This window comes from Urtica dioica, chromosome 10 (genome assembly GCF_054948205.1).
Source record: "Urtica dioica subsp. dioica isolate 48M chromosome 10, U.dioica_male_clone48M_v1_H2, whole genome shotgun sequence".
In the NCBI taxonomy this organism is placed as follows: domain Eukaryota; kingdom Viridiplantae; phylum Streptophyta; class Magnoliopsida; order Rosales; family Urticaceae; genus Urtica; species Urtica dioica.
In genome coordinates this window covers 23,741,368-23,761,922 of record NC_142765.1, presented here as the reverse complement: position 1 = coordinate 23,761,922, position 20,555 = coordinate 23,741,368, and the positions used below count along the sequence as shown (strand labels likewise).

At 45.1% G+C, this 20,555-nt stretch overlaps 2 protein-coding genes across 2 annotated transcripts; one reads left to right on the top strand and one right to left on the bottom strand.

Annotated features, from left to right (window-relative positions):
* Positions 1-7,988: 7,988 nt before the first annotated feature.
* On the bottom strand, positions 7,989-15,643 carry LOC149384243 (uncharacterized). The gene is made up of 4 exons (XM_089628006.1): positions 12,437-15,643; positions 11,442-12,337; positions 10,364-11,306; positions 7,989-9,425 (listed from the first exon to the last, which is right to left on the bottom strand). Exons 1-4 carry the CDS (start codon positions 15,641-15,643, stop codon positions 7,989-7,991), a joined length of 6,483 nt encoding a protein of 2,160 aa, XP_089484132.1.
* Positions 15,644-17,258: 1,615 nt separating this feature from the next.
* Positions 17,259-18,976, top strand: LOC149384242 (uncharacterized). The gene is made up of 2 exons (XM_089628335.1): positions 17,259-18,034; positions 18,139-18,976. Exons 1-2 carry the CDS (start codon positions 17,375-17,377, stop codon positions 18,628-18,630), a joined length of 1,152 nt encoding a protein of 383 aa, XP_089484461.1. The 5' UTR covers positions 17,259-17,374; the 3' UTR covers positions 18,631-18,976.
* Positions 18,977-20,555: the final 1,579 nt, after the last annotated feature.

The window sequence follows — 20,555 nt, the reverse complement described above, 5'->3', positions numbered from 1 at the left end:
CAATGAAGATAAGGCAATGTTCAAAAGAGTTCTTGAACAGAAGAGAACATTTAAGTTCCTACTCGGGCTCAATAAAGATCTGGACGAGGTTAGAGGAAGGCTGTTAGGAGTGAAGCCATTTCCAAGTACCAGAGAGGCGTTCTCAGCCGTACGACATGAAGAAAGTAGGAGGAGAGTCATGATGGGGCCACAAGAAGAGTCAACAGTAGAGGGATCAGCTCTAGCTGTTCGGGGCCACCAGCAAAATAATGATAGCAAGGCTCGTCGAGGAAGACCATGGTGTGACCACTGCAGAAAGCCCGGGCATCTCAAAGAGACGTGTTGGAAAATTCATGGCAAGCCAGCTGACTGGAAACCACGACACTCTGAAGACCATTCGAATGCCATTGCTGCCACAGTCACCAAAGACACCAGCTCTCCATTCACAAAAGAGCAGATTGAAGTCCTGCAACAGCTGTTCAACCAGCAACCACCATCATCTAACATAGCTACTGCCTGCACAGCCGGAAGATCTACATCTGGACCTTGGATCATCGACTCAGGAGCCTCAGATCACATGACAGGCGACAAAGCACACTTCGATACCTACAATCCAAGCAGCTCCAATGCCTCGGTTCGAGTCGCAGATGGATCTTTATCCAAAGTCTTGGGAACAGGTTCCATTACTCTTTCAAAAGAGATAACTCTACACTCAGCTCTACATGTCCCATCTCTTGAATGCAACCTGATCTCAGTCAGGAAATTAACTCGTGACCTTAACTGTGCGATTATATTTTTTCCAAATCTGTGTGTATTTCAGGGACTAGATTCGAAGAAGATGATTGGCAGTGCTAGGTTGTGCTCTGAACTTTACATCCTCGACCGTCAAGATCACCCGCAAGCTCTAGTCTCCAACACCCAGTCTAAGTCTTGTTATCAATCTCTAAATTCCAGTATCAATAAGGAGAATGAAGTTATGTTATGGCATTATCGTTTAGGTCATTTGAATTTTTTTGTACCTCAAAAAGATGTTCCCATCTTTATTCATCAATAAAAATCCAAATTCTTTCACCTGTGAGATATGTCAATTAGCAAAACACACTAGAAGCTCATACACTCAAATCAAGTACACCCCATCTAAACCATTCACATTAATTCATAGTGATGTATGGGGACCATCTAGAGTAAAGAATATATCCGGATCGAGGTGGTTTGTATCTTTCATTGATGATCATACTAGGATAACATGGCTATTTCTCATGAAAGAAAAATCAGAAGTAGAAAATATCTTCAAACACTTCAACTCAATGATACAAACCCAATTTCAAACAAAGATTCAAATTCTGAAAACTGATAATGCTCTAGAATACTTCAAATCCTCATTGGGTTCATATCTCCTTAGCCAAGGCATAGTTCATATAAGCTCATGTGTTCACACTCCCCAACAAAATGGGATTGCCGAAAGAAAAAATAGACATCTTTTGGAGGTAGCTCGATCATTAATGTTCTCTTCCAATGTTCCTAAACATTTTTGGGGAGATGCTACACTCACGGCAGCCTACCTCATAAATAGAATGCCATCTCGGGTACTCAAATTTCAAAGCCCTCACCAAACTCTCCTACGTCACTTCCCTCACACCAAATTCCTCTCATCTCCTATTCCCGCAAAGAACTTTGGCTGCACAGCCTTTGTACACATTCCTCAACAATTCCGGGGCAAATTAGATCCTAGATCTATCAAAACGATCTTCTTAGGCTACTCCACAAATCAAAAAGGGTACAAATGCTACTCCCCTACCTCACGCAAATTCTACAACTCTATGGATGTAACATTTTTTGAGTCCCTACCTTTTTATCATAAATCTGAGCTTCAGGGGGAGTGTGGACATGAATCTCAGCTTTGGCATAGTACCATCTCATCCATAGTCGATACCACCATCCGGGGTACCCAGGGTAAATCGCAGCCCTGGGCAGAACCTAATCCCAAAGTATCACTGCCAATACCTATACAACCTATGACAAACACCACAGGTCAAGAAATCAGCCATCAAGAAGAACAGACACAGTCACCTACACCTGCCCAATCATCAGAATCGAGTCCAGCTCCCACCGAGGTAAACACAGGTACGGAAATTATCCCACATGATATTAGTCCAGTGATTTCCGATGTTGATCTTCCAATTGCACAAAGAAAGGGCACTCGGTCATGTACGAGTCATCCATGGTCCAAGCACTTATCCTACAGCCGACTCTCACAATCCTATAGAGCATTCATAACCACACTCGACAACATACAGATTCCAAATTCTGTAACCGAGGCACTCAAGCATCCGGGATGGACAAAGGCAGTAAGAGAAGAAATACAAGCACTCGAAAAGAATCACACTTGGAACGTCACTGAGCTACCACCGGGGAAGAAGATAGTTGGGTGTCGATGGATATTCACTATAAAGCACAAAGCAGATGGAAGCCTTGAACGACTAAAAGCCCGATTAGTTGCAAAAGGGTATACTCAGTCATACGGAGTTGACTATCAAGAAACATTCGCTCCCGTGGCCAAGCTCAACACTATCAGAATTCTCCTTTCGCTCGCTGCAAACTGTGACTGGAATCTCCACCAACTTGATATAAAGAACGCCTTCTTAAACGGCGATCTTGAGGAAGAAGTTTATATGGAGATACCACCTGGATTAGAGAGCTCACATAACCTCAACAAAGTCTGCAAACTACAAAAGGCGTTGTACGGGTTAAAGCAATCTCCTCGCGCATGGTTTGGGAGATTCACCAAGTTCATTATACAACTTGGATACAAACAGTGTCAATCAGATCATACACTGTTTGTAAAATTCGGGGCTGAAGGAAAGATCGCCATATTAATCGTGTATGTGGACGATATAATTCTAACCGGGAGTGATACCGATGAACTAGCCGAGTTGAAGAGACATCTTGCTACAGAATTTGAGACCAAAGATCTTGGGTCTCTCACGTACTTCTTAGGCATGGAAGTGGCAAGATCCAGGAAGGGCATTATGATATCTCAAAGAAAGTATGTAATTGATTTATTAGAAGAGACAGGGATGTCAGGATGCAAGCCGGCAGATACTCCAATGGACGCGTACAACAAGATCGGATCTGCAATCGAGAGTGCACCGGTTGACAGGGGGAGATACCAAAGACTAGTGGGGCGACTTATCTATCTCGCCCATACCCGACCAGATATCGCCTATTCAGTAAGTGTGATCAGTCAACACATGAATAATCCGACTGAAGAACACATGGAGGCAGTAATGAGAGTGCTGAGATATTTGAAGATGAATCCTGGAAATGGTCTATTGTTCAGGAAAAGTGATAACCGAGACATCGAAATGTACACGGACGCTGATTGGGGAGGAGACGTCTCAGATAGAAGATCAACCTCTGGATATTGCTCATATGTTTGGGGCAATCTAGTGACGTGGAGAAGCAAAAAGCAATCAGTAGTCTCTCGGAGCAGCGCCGAAGCAGAATTCAGATCAGTAGCATTAGGCATCTGTGAAGGAATGTGGATTCAAAGAGTCTTGGCTGATCTAAACCTCGAATCTGTGAAGCCGATTCGATTGTACTGCGACAATCAAGCGGCAATTAGCATCTCTAAGAATCCGGTACATCACGACAGGACGAAACACATTGAAATAGATCGACATTTCATTGCAGAGAAGATTGAGAGTGCGATAGTACAGCTGATCTACACTCCAACTCGACTTCAAACAGCAGACATACTCACAAAGGCGCTTCCGCGAGTGAACTTTGAAGAACTGAGCTGCAAGTTAGGCATGTACAGCATGTACAACCCAACTTGAGGGGGAGTGTGGAAATTATTATCTACGTATTTCTGTTATTATTTTAATTATTCTAAATATCGCAAATAAGTAGGAAGAGATATTTTATCTTATCTGTTAGTTGTTATTAGCCTGATATTTGGGAGTAAGTTGTAACCGATTGGATTCATTGATGTATATAACTACTCTGTAAATTCATCAGTGAATAAGAAGAAAAAACCGAGTAATTCATATACTCGATTTCTTTAAACTCAAAATAAGCTACGACGCGCTTTGCGAAACCGAGAAGAAGATATTTCTCGACATCGCGTGCTTCTTCAAGGGAATGAAAAGAGAGTTTGTGGAAAGCATATTAAATAAGTGCGACTTCCACAGGACTACAGGAAGAAATGAGTTTGGCTACTTTGCGAATATAGGAATAGACGCTCTCATCGATAAGTCTCTGATAACCTTGGATGGTGAGACCAACAGTCTTGACATGCACGATCTAATGCAACAAATGGGTTGGGAAATTGTATGCCGAGAATCTAAAGAACCTGGTAACCGTAGTAGGCTTTGGAATTCTAAAGATGCATATCATGTGTTCGAAATCAACACTGTAAGTACTACTGCTTTTTTTGTTTTTTTTTTTTGTTTCGATGATGGAAAGAAAATCATATAACCTGTGTGATTGTTTTAGGGGAGTGTCTAATTGAAGGGATATTTCTAGACGCCTTAAGCCTCGAGGAACATCTACACGTGAAATCAAGAGTGTTTCAGAGAATAAAGAAGTTGAGGCTTCTTTCTATATCTGGTTCTCCCTATTATTTTTATTACGACAAACATGTTTCTAAATTGAGAGTAGAGGCACTCAAATGTTTTCCCGAGTCACTTAGATATCTTAAGTGGGACAAATACCCTCTAAAATCATTACCAATAGGCTTCAGTGCACGTTATCTTGTAGAACTCAAGCTCAATTTATGTTGCCGAGTTTATTCATATACAAATCTCTCTCTAAAGTGCTCATTATTCATATTTTTTGATACAGGAACTAGTCAACCTTAAAAGTATTGATCTAACAGGCTTCAAGTTTCTCCTTCACCTTCCAGATCTCTCTCTCGCGCCAAATCTCGAGGTGATAATTCTCAAAGACTGCTATGGGTTACTTGAAGTTCCTTGGGATGTTTTTGGAAAGCTAGTAACTAGGGCTTCCCTGAGAGCATTGATGCAAGAGCACTGAAAACCCTTTCCCTTCCAGGCTGCCGTTGTTGCGATATTTTTATAACTAGCACGCAAGCGGACGTATCGCAAAAGTAATAGTGTTACGTAAGTAACGGATATCGATCCCACAGAGACTAGTTACTCTAGCGACGCTAAACAACCTAAAGCAAATTGATTTCACTGTATTGAGGTGGAAAGTGCAAGAATAAACTATAATAAAAATAACTAAAAACAACGGAAATTTAACACGAAACTTCAAATAAGAGAAAATGGGGGTCACGACTTCACCGGAAAACTAAGGCTCGGGGGTTTCGGGTTCCAACAACTAGACTTACTCTACTCACGCTAATCTCATTCTCCCTAACATATTACTAGCCTCTCTCGAGTGATCTAGCAACCTACGCAATTGACGGATTATATATCCTCTCGGCCTCTAATCCTATTAAAACAACCACAAGCAATAAACACGAGAATTCAAACGATTACATTAAGCTTAAGCCGTCTAGCAACCTAAGAACAAAATGAAGCAAGGATTATGAGCATGAGTTTTCGCCCTCTCTCGAGTGATCGAAAACTCCTAAAAACAATCCTAAAGATGGCCAATCTAAAGAACGCATTAAGAGCACATCCACACAAGCATGAATAATTGAGCAAAACACAGCATTATTTCACCCTAACGAAACCCCCTAACCCAATTTAATCCGGCTACATCGCAACCCCGCTAAAGACTTAGCCTCTAACGGTGTTCAAGACCATGATTAAAACAATGAGAGTGATTAAAAGCAATAAAACTAGCATAGAATGGAAAAGAGAGCTCATGATTATAACGAGAGAGGAATTCAAGGCACAATACAGAATTAAGAATAGAAAATAAATAGAGGGAAGAAGAAAAACTATTAATGGAGTTCCGGCTGATCGGATTTTGTCAATTCCGTTGATAAGCTTTCTCTCCGTTGCAAAAGCTCTCCAAAACAATAATAAAATAAAGCGTAACCTAAAAAAAAGAGGCTGAGTTGTGTTTTATAGTGGTTTAGGTCGAAGTACAATTTTGGACTGATCTGGGCCTTAAAAAACGATCCAACGGCTAGGATTAAGTCAAAATTCGACTTTGTTTTCGTCAGGATTCGTCGTCTCGCGGCGCGCCAACCATCCTCGCGGCGCGAGGCTTCCTTCTTCGTATCGTCGCGGCGCGAGACCACAGCGAGACACACCGCGAGAAGCTCCTGGAACTTTTGTGTTCGTGAAAATCCGGGGTCGCGGCGCGAGACCTTGACGTCGCGGCGCGAGGTATGTTGATTTCTGAGGTCGCGCCGCGAGGTCTTGCGCACAAGCCTCCAAATCTTCATTTTCTTCATTTTGACTCCAAATTCATCGTTTTTACTTCCGTTCCATCGATATGTGACCCGACAGCTGCTGTTCATCCATGTTGACCTGAAATTCACTATAAACACACTAAAACCATCAAAAACACTCGAGAACGCGCTAAATCCAAGTCTAATGAGAGCGGATTCGTACGTAAAATACGCACTCATCAAACTCCCCCAAACTTGAACATTGCTTGTCCTCAAGCAAAACAAAAAACGAACACACACCCAACAAGAGAAATAGACCTAACAACCCTTCTAAGACTTCTGGTGTTTGAAATACGTAATCAACATGTACTCATCTCCACTATCGTCCATCGCCTATCATTGACTAGGATATTCACGATTTTAACATTCACGCTGACTACTAAATACAAAAGAAATCATACAAGTAGCTTTACCGCGACCGTTATACAATGCTTACCCATCTCGTGTACTTTCGGCTCCAAATTCTTTACCCGCCCTCTTGCTTTCAAAATCACCCAAAATTCGAGGATATAACAGTTTGGCTCGATCAACGCAATCATATGCTCACTCCTACCTTTGGTCTCCACTAATGTATAATCCTCATCTCGAGTCGATCTGTAGGGCTTTAAGGCTTGTATCATCACGGGTAGGGTCAAAGGTGAGATATGGATACAAAATTTTTGTGACTAAACATCAACCTTCGCGACTCTTTACCTCGCCACAAAAATTATGAGCACACAACCCTCAAATATTTTTCTCACTCACTACCCACGTTCTTGACATAGGATTTCATCTTTTTAGAACGTTTTACTCTCTATCAAGTCTTTATCTCTCGTGTTTCACCCCCAACACTTGTAATTATGCACACTCAAGCTTATCTGATTTGATTAGTCTTCCCTTTTTTTTTTTTTTTTTTTTTTTTTTTTTAACACAAGGTAAAGCAAATAAATGGACACTGACGCGGTGATGCGGTGAGAAGTTAATTCACCGAACAAAAAGGGACTAACCAACCCAAATATACAAACCTGAAGCTCAAATATACACTCAAGAGTCGCAAAGATCGATGGGGCTTTTTTTTTTCTTTTTTTGTTTTTGTATTATGAACATCGGCTAGGCTTTTTCTGACTTTCATGAGAATGGAATAGTGTTTGGCCTTTAGTAAGCGGGTTCTAAAAGATAAAGATGTTCCGGGTCGGCTTTTTGGCTCGAATGGTTTATCCTAATGCCTACGTCATCTCGACAAGATCGGATTATACTCAATTTCGCCTCGATCAAGGATTGGAGTGAGTTCTAGTGCGTTGTCGGGTTCCTTTTCAAACAATTGGGTGGGTCTTTCCTAAGGGCTCCTAAGTTCCGAGACATGCAAAATTCGGGTCGAACATGGTATTGCAAACTCAAGTTTTCTTTCACACATAGTAGTTCGTGGGTATTCTTAGTCTAACGCTTAGGACAACGATTTCATAAACAAGCACATGTCAATGTTGATGTACGCACTCAAACACACCAAGTTCTACCTAAGACAGCCCTAATATGTACAAATGATACCCCCGCAAAGCAAGAAAACACCCCCCCAAACTTAAAAGCAGACATGGTCCCCAATGTCGATCGTCATATATATAGGGAGAATAGAAACTTACCTCGCGGGGGTGGCCGAACGCCCCTACTCGTCTCCGCTTTCCGGCGGTGGTTGTGGATAAGTGTACGGGTACCACGGCGGAATTTGAGCGTACGGAGTCATGAATTCCGGGGGAAACGCCGGGTACATCGGCATGTCGGGGCTGGACTCGGCTGGCGCGGCGGGTGGTGGCATATAGGCTTGGCGAGCCGTCCACGTGTCGTACACATCGCGTTGAAACCCGGCGTAGTTGACGCTCCGTTGGCCAAACTCGTTGAGGAACCCTCCGATTGCATTGTGCCCGGCTCCGACGGCTTGCACATCGTGGCGGAGACTTTGGACCTCATATCGGAGACTTTCGTAGTTTTGGTCAAGACTTTGGTAGTCTCGACGAAGGCCCTCGTAATTGTGGTCGAGGTTGTGATAGTCCCGCCTGAGGTCCGATACATGAGTGTCGAGGCGTGTCATCATCGTTATCATCTCCTCATATGACCCTTGGCGACCCTGAGACGACTCGCCTCTATCTCCTTGTGCGTTGCCTTGCCCCTCTTGGTCTTGATGCGGAGGTTCCTCATCATGATCACAATCGCTGTCGTAATCGGATCCCAACTCCACTATGCGCTCGGGAATATTGATGAACCCACTCCCGCTCGGGTGAGCGTCGCCGTGATGCCATTGGTCGAGACCGAGGATATAGTCGGCCACGATCGCCTTCCCGAGAGGTTGTAAGTCTTCGGTGGCTGTGAGTTTGGCTCCCGCTTTCATGCACATGGCGGTGATGAGGCCACCGTGACCAAGGAGTACGCTCGTGGTTCGGCTCGCACAAAACACCAAGCGGTCATGGATGACCTTGCCGATGTTGATTGGTCGGTTATGTGCGATGCAATCGAGCAAGGCCAAGCGCTCCATATTCACTTGGTGCGGCCGTGCATTCGGTTGGATGGTAGCGCTTATAAAGTATTGCCACGCCTTGGCATATCGGTTGAGCGCGGTGTTCGAGAGGGACTCCGGCTCCCACTGAAGTCGAATGGACTTCTTGCGAGCGTATTTCGCACCCGGCCGCGCAAGTGTGTTTTTCCACGCGTCCCACTTTGGCTCCAATAGCATCGGGGAGTAGTCATCTTCCGCCGGTACGAGCGCTCCGAGGAATTTTTTGATCGCTGCCGGCGATATGTCCACATTCTTTCCTCGGACCTTCACGATGTTATTGGTTGTCATCGAGAGGTTAGCGTAAAATTCTCGAACGAGCCGCGTTGCCGCTCGCGTCTCGATATTCGCCAACTTCTCCCATTTTCGGCTCTGGATTTGCCGGAGCATGTTTCCACATCGTCCATCCACTTCGAGTCGCTTTTCGGGTATGAAACCCACATTGGCAATCAAGTCCCACGTCTTGGGAGCGCCTTCAATGAGTCCGGTCGGTCGAGGAAGCGCGGGGGGAACCTCACGGGTGCGCTTCGAAGTTTTCCGGGAGGAGTACACCGCCTAAAAAGAAACACACCCAAACACACACGTAATGAGTAAAATTCCGGTGCACACTTAGCCGTGACGTGATTGAGTTAAACCCCCAAACTTATCAATTTGCATATAATCTCATGACCCATACTCAACACAACTCTCATTATCGCTCGTTTTCTTTCAAAACCCGAAATTTACAAACCCCATCTCTCTCGGGCCTTTTATCGAACACTTGGTGGGTGTGCCAAAATTTCAAAGAAACCCATGAATTTGAACGCACATGAACACACCCACGTTTTTTTTTTTTCATCACAACAACACTCTAATAACCTCCAAACAAGCAATTAAATCATCATAAAAACACCTAAATTCGGAGATAAGAGAGTGTACCTTGTTCATGTTGAGATAATGATGAAGAACAATTAAAACTCAACCAAATTCCTCACACAAATAAGAGATTTCACACGATTATAGTGGATTTTGTGAAGAGAAGAATGTTAGGGTGGTGAAATTTTCGGAGAAAACGAGAGAGAAAAGAGAGAAAAGAGGGAAAATTGAGTTTTAGGGTTGGAAATGGCGAAATTTGGGGTTTTAAAAAAGACTTACCTGCGCGGGTTGACCCGTTCTCGCGGCGCGACCCGGATCCTCGCGCCGCGAGGAGCCCAATTTCGTGCAACCCGATTCTTCACAGGTTCTCCTCGCGGTCTCTGTCGCGGTGTCCTCGCGGCGCGAGATTTTTTTTTTTTTTTTTTTTTTTTTTTTTTTTTTTTTTTTTCAAAGTCTGAGAATTAAGATCATAAAATACGTCAAAACAACCTAAACACAATTAACTACGAAAAACAATCAATCAAAACAAAATGCAACGAAAGAGAACACGGGTTGCCTCCCGAGAAGCGCTTTAGTTTACGTCAATAGCTTGACGGGATATCGTATGGTCATGGAATGGTTGTGATGAATGTGACTGCCTTCTCGCTTTCGAACACACCTCCAAAGTATGGTTTCACCCTGTGACCGGTGACTTTGAATTGTTCGCCTTTCTGATTCTTTAACTCTACCCACCCGTGCGGGTATACGCTGACGATCTCGAACGGCCCTGACCACCTCGACTTCAGTTTTCCCGGAAAGAGCTTCAGTCTCGAGTTGTAGAGGAGGACTTGTTGACCTGGGTTTAGCTCTTTACGGACGATGTGCTTGTCGTGCCACGCCTTAGTCTTCTCCTTGTAGATCTTGGCGTTTTCGTATGCTTCACGACGGAGCTCGTCGAGTGCATTCAGTTGGAGCAATCGTTGCTCTCCCGAGGCCTTGTAGTCGAAATTAAGCTTCTTCATTGCCCATAATGCCTTGTGCTCGAGTTCGACCGGCAAGTGGCACGCTTTCCCATAGATGAGGTGGTACGGAGACATACCAATGGGGGTCTTGAAGGCCGTGCGGTAGGCCCAGAGAGCGTCTTCGAGCTTGGCCGACCAATCCTTGAGTGAGGCTCCCACCGTCTTCTCCAAGATTTGCTTGATTTCCCGATTTGAGACCTCCGCTTGACCATTGGCTTGGGGATGATACGCCAACGTTCTCCGGTGGTTTACGCTGTATTTGGCAAGGAGCGCGTCGAATTGCCGATTGCAGAAGTGTGCACCTCCGTCGCTAATAATGGCTCGTGGCGTGCCGAATCGAGTGAAAATGCTCTTCAAGAATTTCAGGACCACCTTGCTATCGCTCGTCGGTGTAGCTTTGGCGTCGACCCACTTGGATACGTAATCCACCGCCAGGAGAATGTACTTGTTTCCGTAGGACGACGGAAACGGGCCCATGAAATCTATTCCCCAAACGTCGAACGGTTCTATTTCCAAAATGTTAGTGAGTGGCATCTCATTTCGGTTAGAAATATTACCCGTTCGTTGGCACCGGTCACAAGCAATGATGAAGTCTCGGCTATCTTTGAAGAGCGTTGGCCAATAGAAGCCGCTTTGAAGGACTTTCGCTGCCGTGCGGTTCGGACCGAAGTGACCTCCGCATTCAAGGCCATGGCAATGTCGCAGAACCGACTCCATCTCATCCTCGGGGACACACCTCCGCACAATCAGGTCTGCACACTGCCGATAGAGAATCGGCTCCTCCCAGTAATACCTCCGGACCTCCGAAAGAAATTTCCGCTTCTGGTACGTCTTGAGGTCGGTAGGCACCACCTTGCCTACGAGGTAATTTACGATGTCGGCATACCATGGGAGGACGGCTTGATGGACGGCCAAAAGCTTTTCGTCGGGGAAGTCATCGTTGATGAGTGCCGTCTTGTCTGGAACGTGCTCGAGAGTCTCCAATCTCGATAAGTGATCAGCTACGAGGTTCTCTGTGCCCTTCTTGTCTTTGACCTCGATGTCGAACTCTTGGAGGAGAAGGACCCAACGAATTAGGCGGGGTTTGGCGTCCTTCTTCTCCATGAGGTATCTAATGGCCGCGTGGTCGGTGTAGACAATCACCTTGTTGCCAATGATGTAGGGTCTGAACTTGTCGAATGCGAACACCACCGCCAGAAGCTCCTTCTCCGTCGTCGTGTAGTTCACTTGGGCATCGTTAAGAGTCCGGCTCGCATAGTAAATCGCGTGGAAAGCCTTGTCTTTACGCTGCCCAAGGACTGCACCCACCGCATGGTCGCTGGCGTCGCTCATGATCTCGAACGGGAGACTCCAGTCGGGGGCGGTGATGATCGGGGCGGTGCTGAGTCTCTGCTTGAGGGAGTTGAAGGCCTCTAAGCAGTCGGTGGAGAAGGAGAACTTGGTGTCTTTCTCGAGGAGTCCGCATAATGGCTTCGTTATTTTGGAGAAGTCTTTGATGAAGCGCCTATAGAAGCCGGCATGCCCCAGGAAACTTCTCACTCCCTTCACCGAAGTTGGTGGTGGTAGCTTCTCGATTGTGGAAATTTTCGCCCGATCCACCTCTAACCCGTCCTTCGAGACCCTGTGACCTAGCACGATGCCTTCTTGTACCATGAAATGGCACTTCTCCCAGTTGAGTACTAGATTCGTTTCTTCACACCTGTTAAGCACCTGAGACAAATTCTCCAAACATTGATCAAATGTAGGGCCAAAAACGGAAAAATCGTCCATAAAAACCTCAATTGTTTTCTCCACCATGTCGGAGAAGATGGCCATCATGCATCGTTGGAACGTGGCTGGTGCGTTACATAGCCCAAACGGCATTCGCTTGAAGGCGAAAGTGCCATAAGGGCATGTAAAGGTGGTCTTCTCCTGATCCTCTGGTGCGATCGTGATCTGGTTATACCCTGAATAACCATCAAGAAAACAATAATACCTGTGCCCTGCGAGACGGTCGAGCATCTGATCGATGAAGGGAAGTGGGAAGTGGTCTTTGCGCGTGGCGTTGTTGAGCTTGCGGTAGTCCATGCAGATTCTGTACCCGGTCACCGTCCGAGTGGAAATGAGCTCGTTGTTGTCGTTTCTCACCACCGTCATTCCGCCTTTCTTCGGAACGCATTGCACCGGACTTACCCATGCGCTGTCGGAGATCGGGTAAATGACCCCGACATCGAGCCACTTCAGGATCTCTTTCCTGACGACCTCTTTCATCGCCGGATTGAGGCGTCTTTGGTGCTCTACCGAGGGACGATGCCCGTCCTCCAAGAGTATGCGGTGAACGCAATAGGAGGGGCTGATCCCTTTGATGTCCGAGAGTGTCCACCCGATCGCTCCTTTGTGCTTGCGTAGCGCCACGAGCAGCCTTTCTTCTTCTCCCTTGGTGAGGTGATTCGAGATGATCACCGGAAGGGTCGAGTCTGCTCCTAAATATGCGTAGCGGAGATGTGCCGGCAATTCTTTTAACTCGAGCTTTGGGGACTGTTGAATGGACGGGGGCACTCGAGGTTGGCTCTCCCCCAAACTCTCGATCGAGTTACGTCGGTATGGCATGGCTGCGTTCATGTACTCCACGTGCTCTAAAGCTTCACATTCATCAAACTCGTTAGTGAAATCGATAGAGTTTAGCAAACTTACCTCGAGCGGGTCCTCGGATCGGTGAGAGAAGTCGGTGATGATGGAATTACATATGTCGATCTGGAAGACATCGTCACTCGCCCTCGGGTATTTTATGGCGTTGAACACGTTGAATACCACCTCTTCGTCTTGCACCCTCAATTTTAGCTCTCCTTTCTGAACGTCGATGAGAGCTCCTCCGGTGGTGAGGAATGGCCGCCCTAGGATGATTGGGACGTCGCGGTCTTCCTCCATGTCGAGCACCACGAAGTCGGCGGGGAAGATGAACTTGTCGACTTTGACCAAGAGATCCTCGATCACTCCCCGCGGGTATACGATGGACCTGTCCGCCATTTGGAGCGTGATTCGGGTCGGTCTCACCTCTCCGATGCCGAGCTTCTTGAAGATGGAGTATGGCATCAAGTTGATGCTCGCTCCCAGGTCGCATAGCGCTCGCTCGAAGAAGGTGTTCCCGATGGCACACGGGACGGTGAAACTCCCTGGATCCTTCATCTTCACCGGCAACTTCCTCTGAATGATGGCGGAGCACTCTTCGGTGAGGGTGATCGTGCTGCAGTCCTCTATTTTCCTCTTTTTCGAGAGGATGTCCTTCAGGAACTTGGCGTATGTCGGCATCTGCTCAAGAGCGTCAGCAAACGGGATATTTATCTGAAGTTGCTTAAATACCTCGAGGAACTTGCTGAATTGGTGGTCGAGTTTCCCTTCTTTCTGCCTCTGAGGAAACGGCAGCTTTGGCGTGCTCGTTGGGGTTGGGGCGCTCGCCGGCGGTGGCGTGGCTTGGGTCAGCGGCACGGGAGACTCGTCTTTCTCCACATTTTCTTTCTTCTTGCCGGAGTTGTCAATCACTTGTCCGCTTCTGAGTGTGATGGCATTGACCTGTGACCTGGGGTTGATGTCGGTGTTGCTCGGAAGCGTTCCCTGAGGTCGTGAGTTCACCGCGGTCGACAGTTGCCCCATTTGCGTCTCAAGATTTCGGATCTGCGCCGATTGGTTCGAGAGAGACGTCTTCGTTTCGTGCATAAACTCGGTGGTGGAGTTTATGAAGGCGGTCGTTGACGTGGCCAAGTTGGCGATGAGCTCCTCTAAGTTGGTCTCGCCCTTATACGCCCGGAATGGAGGAGGCTGGTACGGCGGTGGTCGGGGCTGATTCTGTTGTGGACGAGGCTGAGCTTGAGGCGCGGGTTGCATAGGCATGTTGTTTTGGGGGCCTCTCCATCCCCCATTTTGGTAGTTGTTCCTTGGGCCTTGATTGTAGTTGTTTTGGGGCGGCCTGTTGTTGATGAAGTTGGCTTGTTGGCCGTTGTCCCCATAAGCGCACTCGTCACTATTGTGTTGCCCATTGCACCAGAAACAGACTTCAGGGGTGTGCACGGCTTGAACGGAGGCCTTCTGTCCCTGGACTGACTTTGTGAGATCCGCCACCTGTGCTGCCAGTGCCTTCATCAGTTCCATCTCGGGAGTGACTGGCATATTCTTCAAGATGCGCCGCTCGGACGGGCATTGATCGTTGTTGTAAGCCAGCTCCTCGAGAATGCTGTGAGCTTCCTCCTCTGTCTTCTGAAAGAACGACCCTCCAGCGGCCGTGTTGACTAGGGTGCGCGACGATGGTGAGAGGCCGCCATAGAAAATCTGCACCATCATCCACCCTTGAATGCCATGGTTGGGACACCTCCTCTCTAGCTCCTTGAAGCGGCCCCATGCTTCAAACAGTGACTCCCCGTCGTATTGGGCGAACGAATGGATCTCGTTGCGTCTCTTGTGCATCTTCTCGAACGGAAAGAACTTTGAGATGAATTTGATGCGCAAGTCGGCCCACGATGTGATGGAACCCGGCGGGAGGGAGTTGAGCCACGTCTTGGCTCGATCCCGTAGTGAAAACGGGAAGAGGCGGAGGCGGATGGCTTCGTCGGACACGTTGTGGAGCTTGAACGTGTTTGCGATCTCGACGAAGTTCGTCAGATGGTCTTGCGGGTCTTCGGCAGGTGATCCAGCGAATTGATTCGCTTGGACCATGTGAATGATGCCGGTCTTGATCTCGAAATTCTGGTTACCCGCAAGAGCCGGGAGAGCGATTGCCGATTGCGCTGCGTCGGCTGGTGGTAACCCATATTGGAATAGGGTCTTTGGCTCCTCGTTCGCTCTATCTCCCATTGCTCGTTCCTTTGCTTGCTTTCTGTTCGTCTTGCAAAACTTTTCGATTTCAAGATTTAGCGGAACGAGGTTTGATGTTCCCTCACTCCGCATGCACCTTCAAAACAGAGAAAATGACACGCAAAGTTAGGAAACTCGTAACGAAATCAAATGGCAAATAAGATTGTTTTTCGACGCTATTGTAAAAAGTCCCCGGCAACGGCGCCAAAAACTTGTTGCGATATTTTTATAACTAGCACGCAAGCGGACGTATCGCAAAAGTAATAGTGTTACGTAAGTAACGGATATCGATCCCACAGAGACTAGTTACTCTAGCGACGCTAAACAACCTAAAGCAAATTGATTTCACTGTATTGAGGTGGAAAGTGCAAGAATAAACTATAATAAAAATAACTAAAAACAACGGAAATTTAACACGAAACTTCAAATAAGAGAAAATGGGGGTCACGACTTCACCGGAAAACTAAGGCTCGGGGGTTTCGGGTTCCAACAACTAGACTTACTCTACTCACGCTAATCTCATTCTCCCTAACATATTACTAGCCTCTCTCGAGTGATCTAGCAACCTACGCAATTGACGGATTATATATCCTCTCGGCCTCTAATCCTATTAAAACAACCACAAGCAATAAACACGAGAATTCAAACGATTACATTAAGCTTAAGCCGTCTAGCAACCTAAGAACAAAATGAAGCAAGGATTATGAGCATGAGTTTTCGCCCTCTCTCGAGTGATCGAAAACTCCTAAAAACAATCCTAAAGATGGCCAATCTAAAGAACGCATTAAGAGCACATCCACACAAGCATGAATAATTGAGCAAAACACAGCATTATTTCACCCTAACGAAACCCCCTAACCCAATTTAATCCGGCTACATCGCAACCCCGCTAAAGACTTAGCCTCTAACGGTGTTCAAGACCATGATTAAAACAATGAGAGTGATTAAAAGCAATAAAACTAGCATAGAATGGAAAAGAGAGCTCATGATTATAACGAGAGAGGAATTCAAGGCACAATACAGAATTAAGAATAGAAAATAAATAGAGGGAAGAAGAAAAACTATTAATGGAGTTCCGGCTGATCGGATTTTGTCAATTCCGTTGATAAGCTTTCTCTCCGTTGCAAAAGCTCTCCAAAACAATAATAAAATAAAGCGTAACCTAAAAAAAAGAGGCTGAGTTGTGTTTTATAGTGGTTTAGGTCGAAGTACAATTTTGGACTGATCTGGGCCTTAAAAAACGATCCAACGGCTAGGATTAAGTCAAAATTCGACTTTGTTTTCGTCAGGATTCGTCGTCTCGCGGCGCGCCAACCATCCTCGCGGCGCGAGGCTTCCTTCTTCGTATCGTCGCGGCGCGAGACCACAGCGAGACACACCGCGAGAAGCTCCTGGAACTTTTGTGTTCGTGAAAATCCGGGGTCGCGGCGCGAGACCTTGACGTCGCGGCGCGAGGTATGTTGATTTCTGAGGTCGCGCCGCGAGGTCTTGCGCACAAGCCTCCAAATCTTCATTTTCTTCATTTTGACTCCAAATTCATCGTTTTTACTTCCGTTCCATCGATATGTGACCCGACAGCTGCTGTTCATCCATGTTGACCTGAAATTCACTATAAACACACTAAAACCATCAAAAACACTCGAGAACGCGCTAAATCCAAGTCTAATGAGAGCGGATTCGTACGTAAAATACGCACTCATCAGCCGTAACCTCACGACCTTGCCGAGGATAGCAAGCACGAGTCTCGTGACCTTGGATTTATCTTTCACTCGAATAGCGGACTTGCCATCGTCGATCGGTTACATAAACACTATTTCCAAGTTGATGCTCGATTTCTGCAATGAGCTTGTGAGTCTTCCACGAAGCATATCTCAACTACACCTCCTCAAAACCCTTTCTTTATGGAACTGCACAAGACTGGAGAGCTTGCCGGAGAGCATCTTTGATCTGGCGTCTCTCGTCCATCTCAATCTGTTCGGATGTCGGGCATTGACGAAGCTTCCAGAGATCACAAAAACAAACACTACTCTGGAAAATCTTATGCTTGTTTACTGTTCGGGGATTACATACCTTCCCTCGTCGATCAGGAATCTAAACAATCTCAAGTGGCTAAACCTGGGCTACTGCAGTAATCTCGAGTCTGTGGGAGATTTGTGTGGTTTGCAGTTGACACATCTCTTGCTGTTTGGTTGTGTGAAAATCCAACGCATATCGGAGCTTCCGTACACTCTCGAATGCCTCGGTGCTTCGGGATGCAAATCCCTAGAGGAAGTGGTGCAAGTGTCGTGCGGACAAGGACTTTATGAAAGGACAAGAAATAGATTCTGGCATCGTTCTCGCAAAGTTACGTGCAGCACTTTCGATACTACGCGGTTTGACCAGTGTTTGCGTTTGAATCAGCGGTCACGAGACAACATTATAACCGCGTTCCAACTCAAAGTCTTGCACATGGCCTCTCATTACTACGCAACAGCTAAATGGGAGGTAATCCCCTCCTTTTTATTCATATATATATTTTTTTAACAATCCAAAGATTCTACAATTAAAAGCATAGAAAAATAAGTATTGTGCTAAAATCTTACATCTAGGTCAAAACGTCCCCTGCGGTGACGGCTGTTCTCCCGGGGAGTAACAATCCATATTTTTTCGACTTCCAGTGCGAAAGGGACTGGCGCACAACCGAGTCGATTTCTGTGGCGGTTCCGCTCCCAGAGGACTGGCGCACAACCGATTCGATTTCGGTGACGGTTCCGCTCCCAGAGGACTGGCGCAGCGAGGGCATAATGGGATTTGTATTGTGCACCGTCTATTTAGGCCGTTGTACAAATGTTTATTGCAAAATCGAGTTCAAAGTAAAAGACAAGGCTTGCCCTGAAACGACCGCTGTTTTTACGGCGTTTGATACGTTGGAACACCGCCTTGGGTTTGACGAGGATTTTTTGCGGGGAAATGTGGTGATGTGGTACAAGCACTTTGACTACAGTCACCTCCATGGCCGCGCCGTCGAGGCCTCCTTCAGGTTCTGGCTGAGAGACCACCCTTTCGAGCCAACAAAGTGTGGCCGCGTGCGAAGGACTTGAAGGATATGAATCTGATCCACGGCGTCGACAACGAGATCAGTGATAGGAAGCGTCCGCGCTAGGAGGAATGAGCAGCATTCTAGAAGAACTGTACGAGGAGGAATTTTTTTCAAGTCGGGGAAATTTTATGTGGGGGTGATGAAACGCCCAAAATGTTACTAACGGAGTGAGGTATGAAGAAACAGAGGAGTTGAACTAAAAAGAGCCAATGATGTGTCGAATTTTTATTGGGGACTTCTAGGAGATACAAACTATTTAACTTGGTTGCTCTCTCATGCAACACCAACATTTTTATTTTAAACTTTTCTATGCTCTCTGGAAGATGTCATAACTATCGGGGTTTGTTCATTAACTATCAGAGCCTCGATCATTTGTGCTGTTTACGTGTCATTTGTTTTTACCTTGTTAAAAAAAAAAGGGTTATATAGCTATATAGTCACATAGCAAAATGAATTTTGGATTGGGAAAATAACACATTTATACCCTGTGTTTTAGTGAAATGTCGAGTTTAACCCTCGGTTTTCAAAAATGTCGAGTTCATACCCTCTGTTTAACTAAAATGACGAAATTATACCCTCTATTTAACTAAAATGACGAAATTATACCCTGAAATAGACAATAGTGTCACAAATATTATTTTTATTGACTTTTCATTGACGTTGACTATAATATTTATAATATAAACACCAATTATCTTTATTCATTCGCGCCATATATGTAATTTATTTAAAAACTAAAAAATAAACAACAGTCTCTTAATCGTGAAGAACACAGAAAGAGGCAAAGGGGTAAACATCGATAGTTGATAGTCATCAAAATCGCATATTCAAACAGAGAATCCAAGATTTAGAGTTACAATTCGAACACGGAATGAAGTCATTTCTTAGGCGGTATGAGTTTTATTATTTAATTTCAATTTAAGGCTATTTTTATTTCAAAATTGAGATTTTGGAAATTAGGGTACTGATTTAGATTTAATTCGGTTTTTTTTATATAAGAGTTAATATCAATGAAAGGGATATTTGTGACGCTGTTATTCATTTCAGGGTATAATTTCGTCATTTTAGTTAAACAGAGGGTATGAGCTCGACATTTTTTAAAACTGAGGGTTAAACTCGACATTTCACTAAAACACAGGGTATAAATGTGTTATTTTCCCTTTTGGATTTAACCCTCATTTGGTTAATTTCCGGTTAATAGCCACACCCATTTATTTAGTCTAAAAAAATACCAAAATGACCCCCAAAAGTTCCCGCCCATTTACATACCGAAAATAAAAAATTTTAAAACAAATATACGGATAATAACTATGCGCGGTTATCGAGGAGCATCATTAAGATCATTAATTTAAACCACCGATACACGCTATCCCCACTTTCACACGAACAAACATTTCAAACACAAAAGCCCCAAATTTGAAACCCAAAAAAAAAAATCAATCGCGGCTCTGGTTATTTCGGCGACGATTCTACAGTTATTACAGCGGCTGAGATTTTTCGGCTGCATTAACATAAGAGACGAGCATAACACACAATCCCGATGGCGAAGAAAGGTAATATCCAGAGGGTTTACAATATTTTTTTCAAAAATAGTTGTTCTACACTTCTCTGACGGTTGATGATTGATCTAACAAAATGGGATGCAAAATAACTGTAAATATTTAAAGAAACAAGTGTTTTTAATAGAATTTGAAGTCAATAAAGTTAAATCGAGGCGTAAATCATATTCCAAAAAACAGTGATTATTTCGGTTTGGATTTATGTAATCTTAGATGAGTACATTGTTAATTAAAGATTGCATGTTCTTTTTTCAGTCTACTTAACCAAAAATATTGTTTAGATGCTAATAGTTTTTTTTTCAAAAATGTTTATTCAGATATTAATCGGAAAATATTGTATGATGTATGAAACTTATAATTTCTCCAA

What these genes read in the sequence shown, in the direction of transcription:
- LOC149384243 (XM_089628006.1), bottom strand. Translation starts at nt 15,643, where the DNA reads ATGCGGAGTGAGGGAACATCAAACCTCGTTCCGCTAAATCTTGAAATC. An exon ending in TGTGTCCCCGAGGATGAGAT is followed by an intron (nt 11,307 to 11,441) that starts GGAGTCGGTTCT and finishes CTTCATCATTGC; the next exon opens with TTGTGACCGGTGCCAACGAA. An exon ending in GTGTGTTCGAAAGCGAGAAG is followed by an intron (nt 9,426 to 10,363) that starts GCAGTCACATTC and finishes GTTTCTTTTTAG; the next exon opens with GCGGTGTACTCCTCCCGGAA.
- LOC149384242 (XM_089628335.1), top strand. Translation starts at nt 17,375, where the DNA reads ATGCTCGATTTCTGCAATGAGCTTGTGAGTCTTCCACGAAGCATATCT. An exon ending in ACGCAACAGCTAAATGGGAG is followed by an intron (nt 18,035 to 18,138) that starts GTAATCCCCTCC and finishes TCTTACATCTAG; the next exon opens with GTCAAAACGTCCCCTGCGGT.